This window comes from Salvelinus alpinus, chromosome 28, assembly GCF_045679555.1.
Source record: "Salvelinus alpinus chromosome 28, SLU_Salpinus.1, whole genome shotgun sequence".
NCBI lineage: Eukaryota > Metazoa > Chordata > Actinopteri > Salmoniformes > Salmonidae > Salvelinus > Salvelinus alpinus.
In genome coordinates, this window is record NC_092113.1 from 11,218,249 (window position 1) to 11,234,425 (window position 16,177).

At 45.5% G+C, this 16,177-nt stretch overlaps 1 protein-coding gene across 7 annotated transcripts in view; it reads left to right on the plus strand.

Moving 5' to 3' along the window:
• Window positions 1-16,177, plus strand: part of agrn (agrin) — a 280,235-nt gene that overhangs the window by 198,569 nt on the left and 65,489 nt on the right. For all 7 annotated transcript variants that reach the window (XM_071371598.1, XM_071371600.1, XM_071371601.1 and 4 more), the window contains 3 exons: window positions 1,773-1,994; window positions 13,367-13,564; window positions 13,914-14,114. In XM_071371598.1, coding sequence (XP_071227699.1) covers window positions 1,773-1,994; window positions 13,367-13,564; window positions 13,914-14,114 — 621 coding nt within the window. The remainder of the gene's footprint in view (window positions 1-1,772; window positions 1,995-13,366; window positions 13,565-13,913; window positions 14,115-16,177) is intronic.

Genomic DNA, 16,177 nt, shown 5'->3' on the forward strand with positions numbered 1-16,177 from the left:
GCCTAAACTACTACCCCCTAACACAGACGCCGTGGGGCGCCGGAAAGCCTGCAGCGTCCATCTTGACACTTATGAATGTTTTCTCCACCACAGTCCTGTGATTTTAGACGCTATCTATCGAACTGCTACATCAAGCCTCTTCCAGGGTTCTGAGATGACTTCACTCCTATCTGTTCCCCTCCTCTCTCACCCACAGTGGGAAATTACCTTCTGCTATATGTTGATGATTTTACCCAGAGCTGAGATGAGGCTCTTGGGGGGATTTTAACAGTATTAAACGCACCCGTGCGTTCGGAAACTAAACGGCGGCAGCTTCTTAAACGGAGCGCCCGGCATGATTCTAGTCTAATCCCATAATAATCAGGGTAATGACTGCACCCTTGGTTGCCATGGGGAGAGGAGGAGACACAGGAGGGGGGTAGCCTGGATTCAGCATTGTAACCCTATTCCCACACCATCTACCACCCGTGACATACCCGAGTTCCGCTCCGTTCTTTTCCCCATCTACAATCTCTCGCTGGGAATCCAGGGATAAAATGCATCCTCACATTCACTTGCATTTGAATCTATCTCCCAAACGGCAGACACGCCGCGTTTAGCGCCACCGCGCTATACTCCCACGCTCCAGGCATGCCAATGAGCCTCCTTCGCATGGCTTCGCCGCCCCCTGCATAATTCTCCTGCCCGCTTGGCTTGACGAGGATGTACTGTACGCCACAGTCTTCCGAGGCCTTGGGGATTCAACTGTCAATCTGTTCCACTCACCCACCCACCCCATCCCCAACTCAATCCACCCCCTTACAATACGGCTAACATACGCCTAACCTTGGCGACAATACTGATGAAGGATTGATCGGGGGGAATGAAGGAAAATAAATGCCATGATGATGAAACAACATAATTCCGTGGATCACATTGTCGTCTTTGCGCGTTTCTTTCTCGTTTCTGACCCACTTCTCTAACAAGGCCCCCAATTTAAGGAAGTTACAGTGTAGTGGGGCGGCTGGAGAACAAAGCAGCATGCAGACACTTCTCTGATGTTCTCCCACTGCCCAGGAGCTGGGCTTTGTGTATTATTAAGCAGACGCTGCTCTTTCTCTTTTCCTCTGTTTCTAGTCTTCCCTTCCCCTCTCTTCCCTATCCACATAGCGAGAGCTCTCTTCATCATCTTTTTCTCTCTCCCTCTCTCTCTCTCTGAGGCTCTCGTGAGATGCAAATGGCTGCGTTTGAAGAACGGCATGCTGGGAAACATCAATTAATCAGCACCTGTTTACTTCCCTATAAATAGAAAAATATGTTATCATCTACCGTTCATCCCCAGTTTCCAATCAATTGACACAAGGTCAAGGTTTCTACTCATAGAACTTAGGGTGTGGGTCTCTGATACATGAGGTCAGACACTGCTGATTGGGTCATACAGAGGGGTCAGACACTTATGGCCAATGAGATTACCAACAACAACAAAAATAGATTACCAGGAGGGAGTTGATTGATACAGGAAGTACTATGGATAAGAGTCAGGTACATGTTTTAGACTTGACCATAGTGCACCCACGTTGACCATGCAACCCCCTTTTTGAAATCCTTCTGATCCTAATCAACCTCCACTCTCTTTTAACCTATCCCGAGTTCCCAAACCCTTCCCTGCCTCTATGCCCCCAACCCTCAATACCCCAACCCTCATCCCCCCCCCCCCCCCCCACCCTCAATACTTCTCCTTCTTCACCTCTCCCTCATCCCCCTTCACCACTAACCCTTGTTTGTTGTCTCAGATCTACACACTCCCAGCCCATGCCTGGGGAAGGCCTGCGAGTTCGGGGCCGCGTGCGTGGTGAAGAACAATGAGCCCGTGTGCGAGTGCCATGGCGCCTGCCCCCAGATGCCCGACCTGGTGTGCGGCAGTGACGGCCACAGCTACGGCAGCCAGTGTGAGATGAAGGCCATGGGCTGCGCCCTGCAGAAGGAGATTCACATCCAGCACCGAGGACCCTGCGGTGAGTACCAGACTATACTGCATTATAAACTGGGTGGTTTGAGCCCTGAATGCTGATTGGCTGACAGCTGTGGTATATCAGACCATGTACCACGGGTATGACAAAACATTTATTTTTACTGTTCTAATTACGTTGGTCACCAGTTCATAATAGCAATAAGGCACCTCTAGGATTTGTGGTATATGGCCAATATACCACGGCTAAGGGCTGTATCCAGGCACTCCGCGTTGCGTTGTGCAAAAGAACAGCCATTCAGGAAAACAGCAATAACTCCAGGCCCTAGGTTAGGAAACACTCCTAGTCTTTTTTTTATAGTACGATGGCCTACAGTCATTTAACTTACCAAGAACAAATGGTATATTTAGTGCATGTATGTGGCCCTTGTGTGAATCAAACCTTTCACCTGCTGGGGTTGCATGCACCATCTAACAAATCACCTGAACCAACTCAAGCACATACTGTAACTCCACTGTACTCTGAGTATGTCACTCCCCTCTCCTCCTTCACTCTTATCCTCGTCCCCTCTAATCCTCCCCGTCTTCTCAGCACTCCTCTAGCCCGGCACAAGCCTGCAGTTTCCCTATTTTTGACCTTTCTAATTGAAGATGCACTTCCAATGAGAGGGTGAAAGGCCATGCTCCTCTTGTATAATTGGTTACTGAGTTTTTGTCTGCTCTCGAGGACCCGGATAAACAATATTTCGGCTTCCACAGGCACCCATTTCATTGCCTGTTTTCTTTTTCTTCCCGAAGGTTAATCCACTTGAAGATGCCACTTAAATTAATATAAGTTTAGGGTTAGTGTGGTTAAGGTTAAGGTTTATTTATTTACCTTTATTTCAACAGGGAAGTCATATTGAGACTAAGTATAGTATAGATAGGCATAAATATATACAATATACACATGAAATACACATTAAAATACAAACACGTTCTTCGTTATGAAAATCAAAGCATCCAATCGAGACGTCTTTTGGTGATTATTCCAAATGTAGGAAATGAAAGGCCGATTTACGTAACACTGTAGACACCAAAGGAGTCTCCATAGTTAACCAACCCTGTGAAAATGGGTTTGACAACTTGTCATTTTAAATCTTAACAGTGATGTTGGGTAAGTCTGAAGCTTATAGGGCTTTGTAAACAAAAAGAGCGTACTGATATGATCTACATGATTTTAAAGAGGTCCAGCCAACCTTTTGGTAAAGAATGCAGCGATGAGTAATAAAACTGTCTCCTGTGATAAAAGAAGGGCGCTATAATAAACAGCATCCAGGGGTTTAAGAGTAAGGGAAGCTGCACTTTGATAAATAGTATCACCATAATCAAGAACAGGTAGGAAGGTTGACTGCACAATATGCTTCCTGCTGACTAGAGAGAGGCTAGATCTGTTTCTATCAAAAAAGCCCACTTTAAATCGTAGCTTCTTAACAAATGCATTTGTATGCTTTTTAAACATTAAATCATTGTCAATCCAAATACCAAGGTATTTGTATGCAGGGACTTGTTCAATTATAGAACCATCAGATGAGTGAAGATGTAATCCATCTGGAACAATCTAATGAGAACTTGAAAAAGGATGTAATTTGTTTTTCTCGTATTAAGCACAAGTTTTAGAATTTTATTTATTTAACCTTTATTTAACTAGGCAAGTCAGTTAAGAACAAATTCTTATTGATAATGACGGCCTACACCGGCCAAACCCAGTAAGGGCTTCCTGTAAAGCTACAAAATTGGACTGTAGCCTTGTCACAACCAGGGAAATTGCGTACATAATAGTATGATCCGCATATAGAATGAAATGTACATTTTTGAAACGATTGACCAATAGCATTTATAGAAATAGTGAAAAGAACAGGTCCTAGTATCGACCCCTGCGGCACACCCTTATGTCCTTCAATAAATTCTGACTTAATGGGGCCAGAGTCTGAATTTATTTGTTGGGGCAAAGAGGAGGAAGTACAAGATTTGACCGTTTTCCAGAATTTTGCCGGATTCCCCTTACAATCAGAAAGATTGATTACATAATAATCAGATTTAACCTTTCTGATTAGCTTGATACATTGATTCCTCAGTTGCTTAAAAGATTGCCAATCTGGGCCTAAGCCTGTGTTCCTGGCCTTGATCCAGGCAACATTTCTCTTACGAATGACTTAAAAATTCAGTAGGGAATCATGCATTCGATCTACCTTCAACTCTGAGTTTTGAAGGGGGCATGATTATCTGCAATGTTGTTTAAGACATTTACAAAAAAGCTTAATCTATCAGGTTTCAGGTAAAACCCAAGTGCAGACTGTGTTGAAGTAACAATGTTTGTTGTAACAACCGGGGCAGGTAAACGACAGGTCAAGGCAGGCAGGGGTCGATAATCCAGAGTAATGGGGCCAAGGTACAAGACGGCAGGCCCAGGGTCAGGTCAAGCAGAGGTCGGTAATCTAGAGTAGGGGCAAAGGCACAGGACGGCAGGCAGGCTCAGAGTCAGGACAGGCAAGGGTCAAAACCAGGAGGACGAGAAAAAGAGAGACTGGGGAAAAGCAGGAGCTGAGACAAAACGCTGGTTGAATTGAACAAACAACACGAACTGGCAACAGACAGACAGAAATCACAGGTATAAATACACAGGGGATAATGGGGAAGATGGGCGACACCTGGAGGGGGGTGGAACAGATCAGGGCGTGACAAAATCAGGTTGAAGGATAGCTGAGATACAATCAAGGTCACTAAAATAAAGATCATGTAAAAAAAGCCTGTTCACTAAAGTTTTTAAAGTTCCTCTTAGGCTTAGATTTATGCATTCTCACATCTTTGACACAGACAACTGGGCAGTGGTCACTAAGATCCAGTGGGAAAACACTGCTATCAACATATTTAAGCAATAAGGCCTGAGGGGGTGTGGTATATGGCCAATATACCACGGCTAAGGGCTGTTCTTATGCATACCCCCCCCCCCCCCCCCCCCCCGGTGCCTTATTTCTATTAGAAACTAGTTACAAACACAATTAGAACAGTAAAAATACATGTTTTATCATACACATGTTATACGGTCTGATATATCACAGCTTTTTATTTTTTTTATTTTTTATTTAACCTTTATTTAACCAGGTAGGCAAGTTGAGAACAAGTTCTCATTTACAATTGCGACCTGGCCAAGATAAAGCAAAGCAGTTCAACACATACAACAACACAGAGTTACACATGGAGTAAAACAAACATACAGTCAATAATACAGTAGAAAAATAAGTATATATACAATGTGAGCAAATGAGGTGAGGTAAGGGAGGTAAAGGCAAAAAAAGGCCATGGTGGCGAAGTAAATACAATATAGCAAGTAAAACACTGGAATGGTAGATTTGCAGTGGAAGAATGTGCAAAGTAGAGATAGAAATAATGGGGTGCAAAGGAGCAAAATAAATAAATACAGTAGGGAGAGAGGTAGTTGTTTGGGCTAAATTGTAGATGGGCTATGTACAGGTGCAGTAATCTGTGAGCTGCTCTGACAGCTGGTGCTTAAAGCTAGTGAGGGAGATAAGTGTTTCCAGTTCCAGAGATTTTTGTAGTTCATTCCAGTCATTGGCAGCAGAGAACTGGAAGGAGAGGCGGCCAAAGGAAGAATTGGTTTTGGGGGTGACCAGAGAGATATACCTGCTGGAGCGCGTGCTACAGGTGGGTGCTGCTATGGTGACCAGCGAGTTAAGATAAGGGGGGACTTTACCTAGCAGGGTCTTCTAGATGACCTGGAGCCAGTGGGTTTGGCGATGAGTATGAAGCGAGGGCCAGCCAACGAGAGCGTACAGGTCGCAGTGGTGGGTAGTATATGGGGCTTTGGTGACAAAACGGATGGCACTGTGATAGACTGCATCCAATTTATTGAGTAGAGTATTGGAGGCTATTTTGTAAATGACATCGCCGAAGTCGAGGATTGGTAGGATGGTCAGTTTTACAAGGGTATGTTTGGCAACATGAGTGAAGGATGCTTTGTTGCGAAATAGATTAGATTTAACTTTGGATTGGAGATGTTTGATGTGAGTCTGGAAAGATAGTTTACAGTCTAACCAGACACCTAGGTATTTGTAGTTGTCCACATATTCTAAGTCAGAACCGTACAGAGTAGTGATGTTGGATGGGCGGGCAGGTGCAGGCAGCGATCGGTTGAAGAGCATGCATTTAGTTTTACTTGTATTTAAGAGCAATTGGAGGCCACGGAAGGAGAGTTGTATGGCATTGAAGCTCGTCTGGAGGGTTGTTAACACAGTGTCCAAAGAAGGGCCAGAGGTATACAGAATGGTGTCGTCTGCGTAGAGGTGGATCAGAGACTCACCAGCAGCAAGAGCGACATCATTGATGTATACAGAGAAGAGAGTCGGTCCAAGAATTGAACCCTGTGGCACCCCCATAGAGACTGCCAGAGGCCCGTACAACAGGCCCTCCGATTTGACACACTGAACTCTATCAGAGAAGTAGTTGGTGAACCAGGCGAGGCAATCATTTGAGAAACCAAGGCTATCGAGTCTGCCGATGAGGATGTGGTGATTGACAGAGTCGAAAGCCTTGGCCAGGTCAATGAATACGGCTGCACAGTATTGTTTCTTATCGATGGCGGTTAGGATATCGTTTAGGACATTGAGCGTGGATGAGGTGCACCCATGACCAGCTCTGAAACCAGATTGCATAGCGGAGAAGGTATGGTGGGATTCGAAATGGTTGGTAATCTGTTTGTTGACTTGGCTTTCGAAGACCTTAGAAAGGCAGGGTAGGATAGATATAGGTCTGTAGCAGTTTGGGTCAAGAGTGTCTCCCCTTCGAAGAGGGGGATGACCGCAGCTGCTTTCCAATCTTTGGGAATCTCAGACGACACAAAAGAGAGGTTGAACAGGCTAGTAATAGGGGTTGCAACAATTTCGGCAGATCATTTTAGAAAGAAAGGGTCCAGATTGTCTAGCCCGGCTGATTTGTAGGGGTTCAGATTTTGCAGCTCTTTCAGAACATCAGCTGACTGGATTTGGGAGAAGGAGAAATGGGGAAGGCTTGGGCGAGTTGCTGTGGGGGTGCAGTGCTGTTGACCGAGGTAGGGGTAGCCAGGTGGAAAGCATGGCCAGCCGTAGAAAAATGCTTATTGAAATGCTTATTGAAATTCTCAATTGTCGGTGGTGACAGTGTTTCCTGTCCTCAGTGCAGTGGGCAGCTGGGAGGAGGTGTTCTTATTCTCCATGGACTTTACAGTGTCCCAGAACTTTTTTGAGTTTGTGTTGCAGGAAGCAAATTTCTGCTTGAAAAAGCTAGCCTTGGCTTTTCTAACTGCCTGTGTATATTGGTTTCTAGCTTCCCTGAAAAGTTGCATATCACGGGGGCTGTTCAATGCTAATGCAGAACGCTATAGGATGTTTTTGTGTTGGTTAAGGGCAGTCAGGTCTGGAGAGAACCAAGGGCTATATCTGTTCCTGGTTCAACATTTCTTGAATGGGGCATTGTTAAGAGAATTTTGTTCTCAAGGTACATAACCCAATTTAATTATATTCCTCAGTCTGCAAACCAGAATTTGTAAGATCCTGGTCGAATGAAACAGACAGAGGCCCAGCTAAAATAGTCAAAAAGGTTTATTCACAGGAACGTTCTAGAGTCAAGAACAATTCGGACTAGGACTACACATTTATTGATTATGATTTTATACATTCTAATCAATTCCATACAATTATATGTTTCAGGGCGGAATATTCTAATCATTCAATTAACAGATAATTCTCACCTATCAGGCATGCTTATTTAAGATGGTGAGGAAGGCATTAAAAAAAAAAAACAGGCATCCTCTACTGACGGGATGAGATCAATATCCTTCCAGGATATCCCGGCCAGGTCGATTAGAAAGGCCTGCTCGCTGAAGTGTTTCAGGGAGCGTTTGACAGTGATGAGTGGAGGTCGTTTGACCGCTGACCCATGACGGATGCAGGCAATGAGGCAGTGATCGCTGAGATCTTGGCTGAAAACAGCAGAGGTGTATTTAGAGGGCAAGTTGGTTAGGATGATATCTATGAGGGTGCCCGTGTTTACGGCTTTGGGGTGGTACCTGGTAGGTTCATTGATAATTTGTGTGAGATTGAGGGCATCAAGCTTAGATTGTAGGATGGCTGGGGTGTTAAGCATGTTCCTGTTTAGGTCGCCTAGCAGCACGAGCTCTGAAGATAGATGGGGGGCAATCAGTTCACATATGGTGTCCAGAGCACAGCTGGGGGCAGAGGGTGGTCTATAGCAGGCGGCAACGGTGAGAGACTTGTTTTTAGAGAGGTGGATTTTTAAAAGTCAGCCAATCAGCATTCAAACCACCCAGTTTATGATTACATTTTAGTCATTTAGCAGACGCTCTTATCCAGAGCGACTTAAAGGAGCAATTAGGGTTATGTGCCTTGCTTAAGGGCATATCGACCGATTTTTCACCTAGTCGGCTCGGGACTCAAACCAGCGACCTTTCGCTTACTGGCGCAACGTTCTTAACTACTAAGCTACCTGCCATCCCATTTATCTGGAGTATTCGTCAAATTAAGATCAATCATGCTTAAGTTTATGGTTAGGTTTAAAATCAGATTTGATGACTTTGTGGGTGTCCCAGGTAGTGGCCATTCTGCAGAGCTGCGTCCACAACAAGATTCATGACGAACAACGCTAACCTGCACCCATTTTCCCATAGAAGAGTAATTGATGATGACGATGATTAACATTTTAGTTTTACCGACAAACCATTTGCTCCTGTGCCTTCCTTTCCGTGCTCTAGTTAGAGTTTGAATAAGATTTTCTGCTACTGTAAATGTAGGCTACACCATAGGCCTGTATCTGTATAACAAATAACATGTATGTACCATGTTTTCTGTAGACTAACTAAGCACAGAGCAGACATGAAGAAAGGAAAATAAATATTTCAATTATCTATTCACTTTTCTCTTCTCTCATAGGCTACTTTGCACAGTTCCATATTGCCTGCTTGCCTTTTGGTCCTAAATGGGTAACAGTTTATAGATGTAATATAGATATACTGATCTAATAATGTAGAGTGATAGAGATGCCTGAAGCCATTTAGCAGCCATTATCCAAGACGGCTAATACCGTAAACCCTGTTAGCCAGCTTTACTGTTAGCGGTTGCTATCACCAGCAGACAGCGAGAGATTTGCCTGGCTCAGCTTAGCATCTTTACACTAGCTCTCGGCTAGCTCTACCCCGTTGCAGGGTTTCCCAACTGGCGGCCCGCGGGTGATTCTATTTGGCCCCCCCAAGTTTTCTGAGAAAAGAAATGTAATATACTGTGCCTTCAGAATGTATTCATACCCCTTGACGTATTCCACATTTTGTTGTGTAACAGGCTGAATTCAAAATGGATTATATATTTTACCAATCTACATACAATACCGCATAATGACAAAGTGAAATGTATTGAAAATTAAATACATAAAAATCTAATTTAAATAAATAATCTTTTCCCCAACGATTACAGCTGTGAGTCTTTCTGGGTAACTCTCTAAGAGCTTTACACACCTGGATTGTGCATCATTTGCCTATATATATTTTTTTATTCTTCAAGCTCTGCCAAACAGGATGCATGTTTTGGAATATTTGTGTTCTGTACAGGTTTCCTTATTTTTGCTCTGTTAATTTGGTTAGTATTGTGGAGTAACTACAATGCTGTTGATCCATCCTCAGTTTTCTCCTATCACAGCCATTAAACTCTGTAACTGTTGTTTTAACGTCACCATTGGCCTCATGGTGAAATCCCTGAGCAGTTTCCTTCCTCTCCGGCAACTGAGTTAGGAAGGACGCCTGTATCTTTGTAGTGTATTGTTACACCATCCAAAGTGTAATTAATAACCACCTGCTCAAAGGGATATTCAATGTCTGCTTTTTTATTTTTTACCCATCTACCAATAGGTTCCATTCTTTGCAAAGCATTGGAAAACCTTCATGTACTTTGTGGTTGATCTGTGTGTGAAATTACCTGCTCGACTGAGGGACCTTACAGATAATTGTATGTGTGGGGTAGAAATTTGTACTCCTGAACTTATTTAGGCTTTCCATAACAAAGGAGTTGAATACTTATTGACTCAAGATATTTCAGCTTTTAATTTGTAATTAATTTGTAAACATAAAAAAAAAACGTTAGTCCACTTTGACATTATGTGGTATTGTGCCAGTAAAAAAATCTAAATTTAATACATTTAAAATTCAGGCTGTAACACAACACAAATGTGGAAGAAGTCAAGGGGTGTGAACACTTTCTGAAGGCTCTGTATATATTGTTATTATTGCACATAAAATACTTTATAAACGCCAGCAAATCATCTCCAAGTGATTTAAGTTTTGGAAAAATCTGTTCCAAAGTATTCCCACGCATAACAGAGAGATATATCAAATCAAAATCAAATCAAATTGTATTTGTCACATGCGCCGAATACAACAGGTTTAGACCTTTACAATGAAATGCTTACTTACAAGCCCTTAATTAACCAACAATGCAACTTTAAGAAAAATAAGTGTTAAAGTATTTACTAAAATAAACTGAAGTAAAAAAAATAAAAAAAAAATAAGTAAATATATGTGATCTTATTCAAATGTAAGCAAGGTTTTTAATTATTATATTTGAAACATATCTGTTTGGGTTTCTTGCGGTCAATTTGCAGTCTACAAATGATTTGTAATTCTGTTCCGGCCCCCCGACCATCCGCTCAAGAAGGAATCGTCCCGCAGCTGAATCTAGTTGATGATCCCTGCCCTATTGTTTCAACTGGAGTTTGATGTTTAATCCACTGCAGTGTTGTTGGCTTGGGGGCCGATGTGACTCCACTATTATTTCCTCTTTCCATTCCCAAGTTGAAATCTCTGCGCATAAAGATGTATTCCAATGGGAAATGGAGCAAAAGGAATGTTTGAGCCGGGCGAGCAAACTCAATTTGGAGACGGCGTGCGTGTGGCGTTAGGTAGACAGTTCTCACCGTGGCGCCGCGGGGGCGTAATGAATAGTCTTTATTTAAAAAGGCGAGCTGGTTGCGGGCAGAGCGAGGTAGCGGGCCCTGCTGTGTGTGTGTGTGTGTGTGTATGTGTGTCTGATACAGCACTATGGATGACAGCAAGTCTCCACAGAGGCAGAAGTCAGCGGAACAGGGCAATAAAAGCGACAGGCAGGCAGTGCTAGGCAAGGCCCAGCGGAGGAATGATGATGGTGATGTGGGTTGGTTTATTCTGGGCTGTTTGCACTGCTTTACACAGGCCTCTTCAAACTCCACTGAGTCACCTCACCTCCCTCCACCTTCACTATTATCTCTGTTAATTATCATGGCACAATTCATATCAATTGCATACACTGTGTGGTGTATGTGTCGATAGAGGCTGGGAAGTTTGTGTGTTTCCTTTTGTCCCTCGTGCGTTTGCATGCAGAGACAACTGGTGTGTGTGTGTGTGAGTGGGGCCACCGTTTCGCAAGGCCTATGTGCGCTGTCATAATTAGATTTTCTTCCCCTCGGGGGATCGAAAAATGGCGCTAGGGGAAATGGTTATCTTTATGGCTCAGGTGCGGTCCGATAGTGAGATGAGTGACATTTTTTATTATTCTGATGTATTTTCTCCTCTCAATGTTTGAGTGTTGGGTGACCTTGTGTGTCTGGCAGGCTGGAAGAAGCAGAGACACGCATGGATAATAGACCGCAGAACGATATCAATCGCTCCGTAAGGAATTTCATATATATTTACCTCAAAATAGATGAGACAAGAGACGAGAAGTAATTTAGAACAGAAATAAACATTACGAGTTTTGCACAGTTGCTGCGAAAAGGTAGCGAGAGAGAGAAGAGTAGCGGAAAGATAGGGGAGAGAGGGGTAAATAAGAAAGGGAGGAGAGACGGTGAGGAGGGACGGAATAGTTATGGAGCAAGCACGGTGGGGTCGGCCGGGGAGTGTTTTTATAGTCTGGGACATTCTCAGAGCCTTTCACTAAACAACTGTCTCTCTTTCTCTTCACGTTAAAGAACAACTCCTCCGTCTCTCCCTTGTCGTAGCTCCAGTCTCTCTGACTAATACTACTCCTCCGAGAGTGTGTGTAGCGTTCTGAGGCCTGCTCTTTAGCTTTTCTTTTCCCCACCGTCTCTCGGTATCCATCACTCGGAATGGCATTCTCCTCAAGGCCAATTTCTTCAACCTCCCCCTTCACCGTCAACTCCCCTCCCTGGTCAGACAAGTCCCCCCACCTTGTTAGCGCCGTTAGCGCCTTAGTGCTAGCTGTCCTGGCCCTGTGTTTACAGCCAGTAAGGCAGCCCAGTTGGGTCCGATAGCTAGATGTGTCCCGATTAGCCGCCGCCAACGACCGGCGGCACTGGCTGGAACAGACAGAGCCAGAGGAGGGAAATAAAGAAGGCCTTTATCGGGACATGGGCGCTGATAAAGGACGACACTCACCGTGATTTATATCCCCCGGGTTCGAAACACCGTCATTGTCACGGTGATGCATTCCCCATCCCCGCCAGCCGCCACCTCGGCTACATATATTTTTCTGTTTATACCGCCTGCTTTTAATCAGGCCCCCAGGCTGGTCTGTCCACAGCGAGTGCCTGTGCGGTGCAGGCAGACTTCCTGACTTTATTAAGGTGTAATAAGGTGTAATACACAAGTTAATAACACAGGGGAGGGGGAGGTTTTCCGCCTAAGTAGCCCGCTCTCTCCGTTAGCCATTAGCAATAAATCAGCAGCTGTTATTACCTAGCCACTAATTGAATGTGATAGCGGCCGTGCGCTGCTAATGCAATCCTCCAGGTGTAATTGGCAATCGAGGAGCGCTGCCCACCCCTCGCATCTCCGCTCTGGCTCTGTGATTCACTCGGGCTGCCACGAATCATTGATATCCACAGCATGTCGGTACTAGGCTATGCAAGGCAGAGGGAAAAGACACTGAATGGAAAACGTGCAAATGATCAGAGTCAACTGAAAATCGAGGATTCTTGACAGTATTCTTAGTCCAGATCATCCTACTGAAGCTTGCAGCTGTGTGAAGTCTGCACACCATCTGGGTTTGGTGCCCTCTCAAAATGACCGGCCTTTCGAAGGGGGTTAGGTAAACACATGACATCATGGTGGCATCACGGCTGTGGATTTTGCCACGCCACCCACACAGGCTTCGGATGAGCCAGTTCTATCTGTCCTCCCTCGATATTTTTCTCTCTCTCTCTCTCTCTCTGTCTCTCTCTCTCTGTGTCTCTCTCTCTGTCTCACTCACTCACTCACTCACTCAACTCACTGACACAAACACATACTCTTTCTCTCCGGTTCACACACTCTTTCTCTCCCCGTTACCCATACCGGGCTTATTTACTCTCTCCAATCCTAACACTCTCCTACCTGTCTCCCTCCAGACGAGGCGTGTGCCAACTGTTCATTTGGGGCGATCTGCGACGGGCAGTCGGGCCGCTGTGTGTGCCCGCAGGAGTGTGTGGAGTCCCACCAACCGGTGTGCGGCAGCGACGGCTCCACCTACGACAGCGAGTGTGAGCTCCACGTGCGTGCCTGTACCGAGCAGCTTGACCTGCGCGTGCTCGCCCAGGGAGAATGCAGTGAGTAATGCCAGCACCAAGTGTGTGTGTGCCTACCAACAGTGTGGTTGTACAAATAGTAGGTCTTAAAGTAATGTCTCACTACTGTATTTTAGCAAGCATATTCCTTTTACATGATTCCAATCAATAGTTGCTGACACACCCTGTGTGTGTGTGTGTGTGTGTGTGTGTGTGTGTGTGTGTGTGTGTGTGTGTGTGTGTGTGTGTGTGTGTGTGTGTGTGTGTGTGTGTGTGTGTGTGTGTGTGTGTGTGTGTGTGTGTGTGTGTGTGTGTGTGTGTGTGCGCGTGTGTGTGTGCGCGTGCGTGTGCGTGTGTGATCGTCCGTTTGTTTGTGTGTGTGCATTTGCAGAGACGTGCGGCAGCGCCGTGTGTGCCTGGGGGGCCCGCTGCGTCCAGAACAAGTGCGAGTGCCCGCAATGCCAGGGCCAGGCCTTCTCGCCCGTGTGCGGCAGCGACGGCTTCACCTACGACAACACCTGCGAGCTGGGTGTGGCCTCCTGCGTCCTCAAAAAGAAGATCGAGGCGGCCAAGCCTGGCAGCTGCGACGAAGGTAGGAATTAGATACCACTGATAGGGCAGAGGAACTCTCAACCACACAGTGCCTTTTTAATCATGATTTGCAGCCTAGTTTACACACGTCCTTTGTGGAGCTGCTCTCCTCTCCTACTGGCACGGTACCAGAGTCTTTACTCTGACAATCAGCTCTCTCTCTGGGTATCTTTGTCACCATACGGTTGTCATGCAGATGATGTCAGCAATAGTCCCTTGTGGCCAGACGTAGTCACCGTCGCCGAGACTGTCGTCATCGTCTGAGGACGTATGAACAACAGAGCAGGTTTCACCTGCCAGCAGGAGAGATAGAGGGCGAGATGATGAGAGCGATGGAGAGGGGGAGGGAGAAGTGGGGAGTGGAGGAGAGATGGAGAGAGAGATGGAGGGAGGGGTAGCGAAAGAGAGAGAGACTGAGAGACGGACAGAGAGAGGGAGGGGTAAAGGGGTGAGAGTATTCATGAATGATAATTTTCCTCTACCATCCCAGTGTCTGTTCTTTCCCTCTCTCACTGTGTCGTTGTCTACTCTACTGTATACGGCCAGCTCTGTCTGCCAGCTCTGTCTGCCAGCTCTTAACGCCCGGCTGGTTTTGTTCAATTGAACTCATTGACTGAGTCGAGTAACCTTTTGTATGTGGACCATGAAGAAATGCACATATAAACCACACTGCAGATTTCATACACATACACACACACTGTGCCCCATATCATCATTATACGCACACACTCCACACATACTATATACACATACGCTCGGACACCACACGCACATTCAAACACACGCACATTCAAACACACACACATACACACACACACACACACACACACACACACACACACACACACACACACACACACACACACACACACACACACACACACACACACACACACACACACACACACACACATACTGTGCACCATATAATCATTATACGCACACACTGCACATGTAGTAAACAGTATATACACACACATACACTCACACACTTTCACTATGTGCCCCATATCGCTGTCTGGCAGTGGGCAAAGATGCTCTCCTCTATAGCGCCCCAAGGGCATTTATCTATTTGTGAAGCCTGGTGACTCACTCTCTCTCCTCTCTCTCCTCTCTCTCTCTCTCTCTCTCTCTCTCTCTCTCTCTCTCTCTCTCTCTCTCTCTCTCTCTCTCTCTCTCTCTCTCTCTCTCTCTCTCTCTCTCTCTCTCTCTCTCTCTCTCTCTCTCTCTCTCTCTCTCTCTCTCTCTCTCTCTCTCTCTCTCTCTCTCTCTCTCTTCTCGCTCCTCTTTCTCCTCTCTCTCTCTCTTCTCGCTCCTCTTTCTCCTCTCTCTCTCTCTCTTCTCTCTCCTCTCTTTTTCTACTCTCTCCTCTCTCTCTCTCCTCTCTCTCTCATCTTTCTCTCTTCTCTCTCCTCTTTCTCCTCTCTCTCTCTCTCATCTCTCTCTCTCTCTCTCTCTCTCTCTCTCTCTCTCTCTCTCTCTCTCTCTCTCTCTCTCTCTCTCTTCTCCCTCCTCTTTCTCTCTCTCTCTCTCTCTCTCTTCTCTCTCCTCTCTTTCTCTTCTTTCCTCTCTCCTCTCTCTCTCCTCTCTCTCTCATCTTTCTCTCTTCTCTCTCCTCTTTCTCCTCTCTCCTCTCTCTAGCTCCTCTTTCTCTTCCCCTCTATGTTTCTCTCACTTGTTCTCTCTATTGCAATGTCTCTCCATCTTCCATCTCTCTCCTTTCTCTCTCTCTCTGGTAGCATACAACCCCCTGTTTTTCTCCCTCGCTTGCTCATTTGAGTTCTCAGAAAGCCATCAGCCAGTAACAAAAGAAACATGTTTTATTTTATTTTCTCTGTCTCTCCCCCTCCCATCCCTATTGTCTCACCATGTTGCCCTCTCTCCATCAAACTAGCATTGTCTCTTGACAAAAAGATCACATTGCTTTCAGAGATGGGATCGGGTCCGATCGATAAACCTCCCCCAGGGGACAGGGTCCAGTTTTCTTTTTGTTCCACGCCTTGTCACCATTCCTCTTCCCCTCTAGTAGATAACTGATGCACAACCCCCCACTGCTTAAAGCTA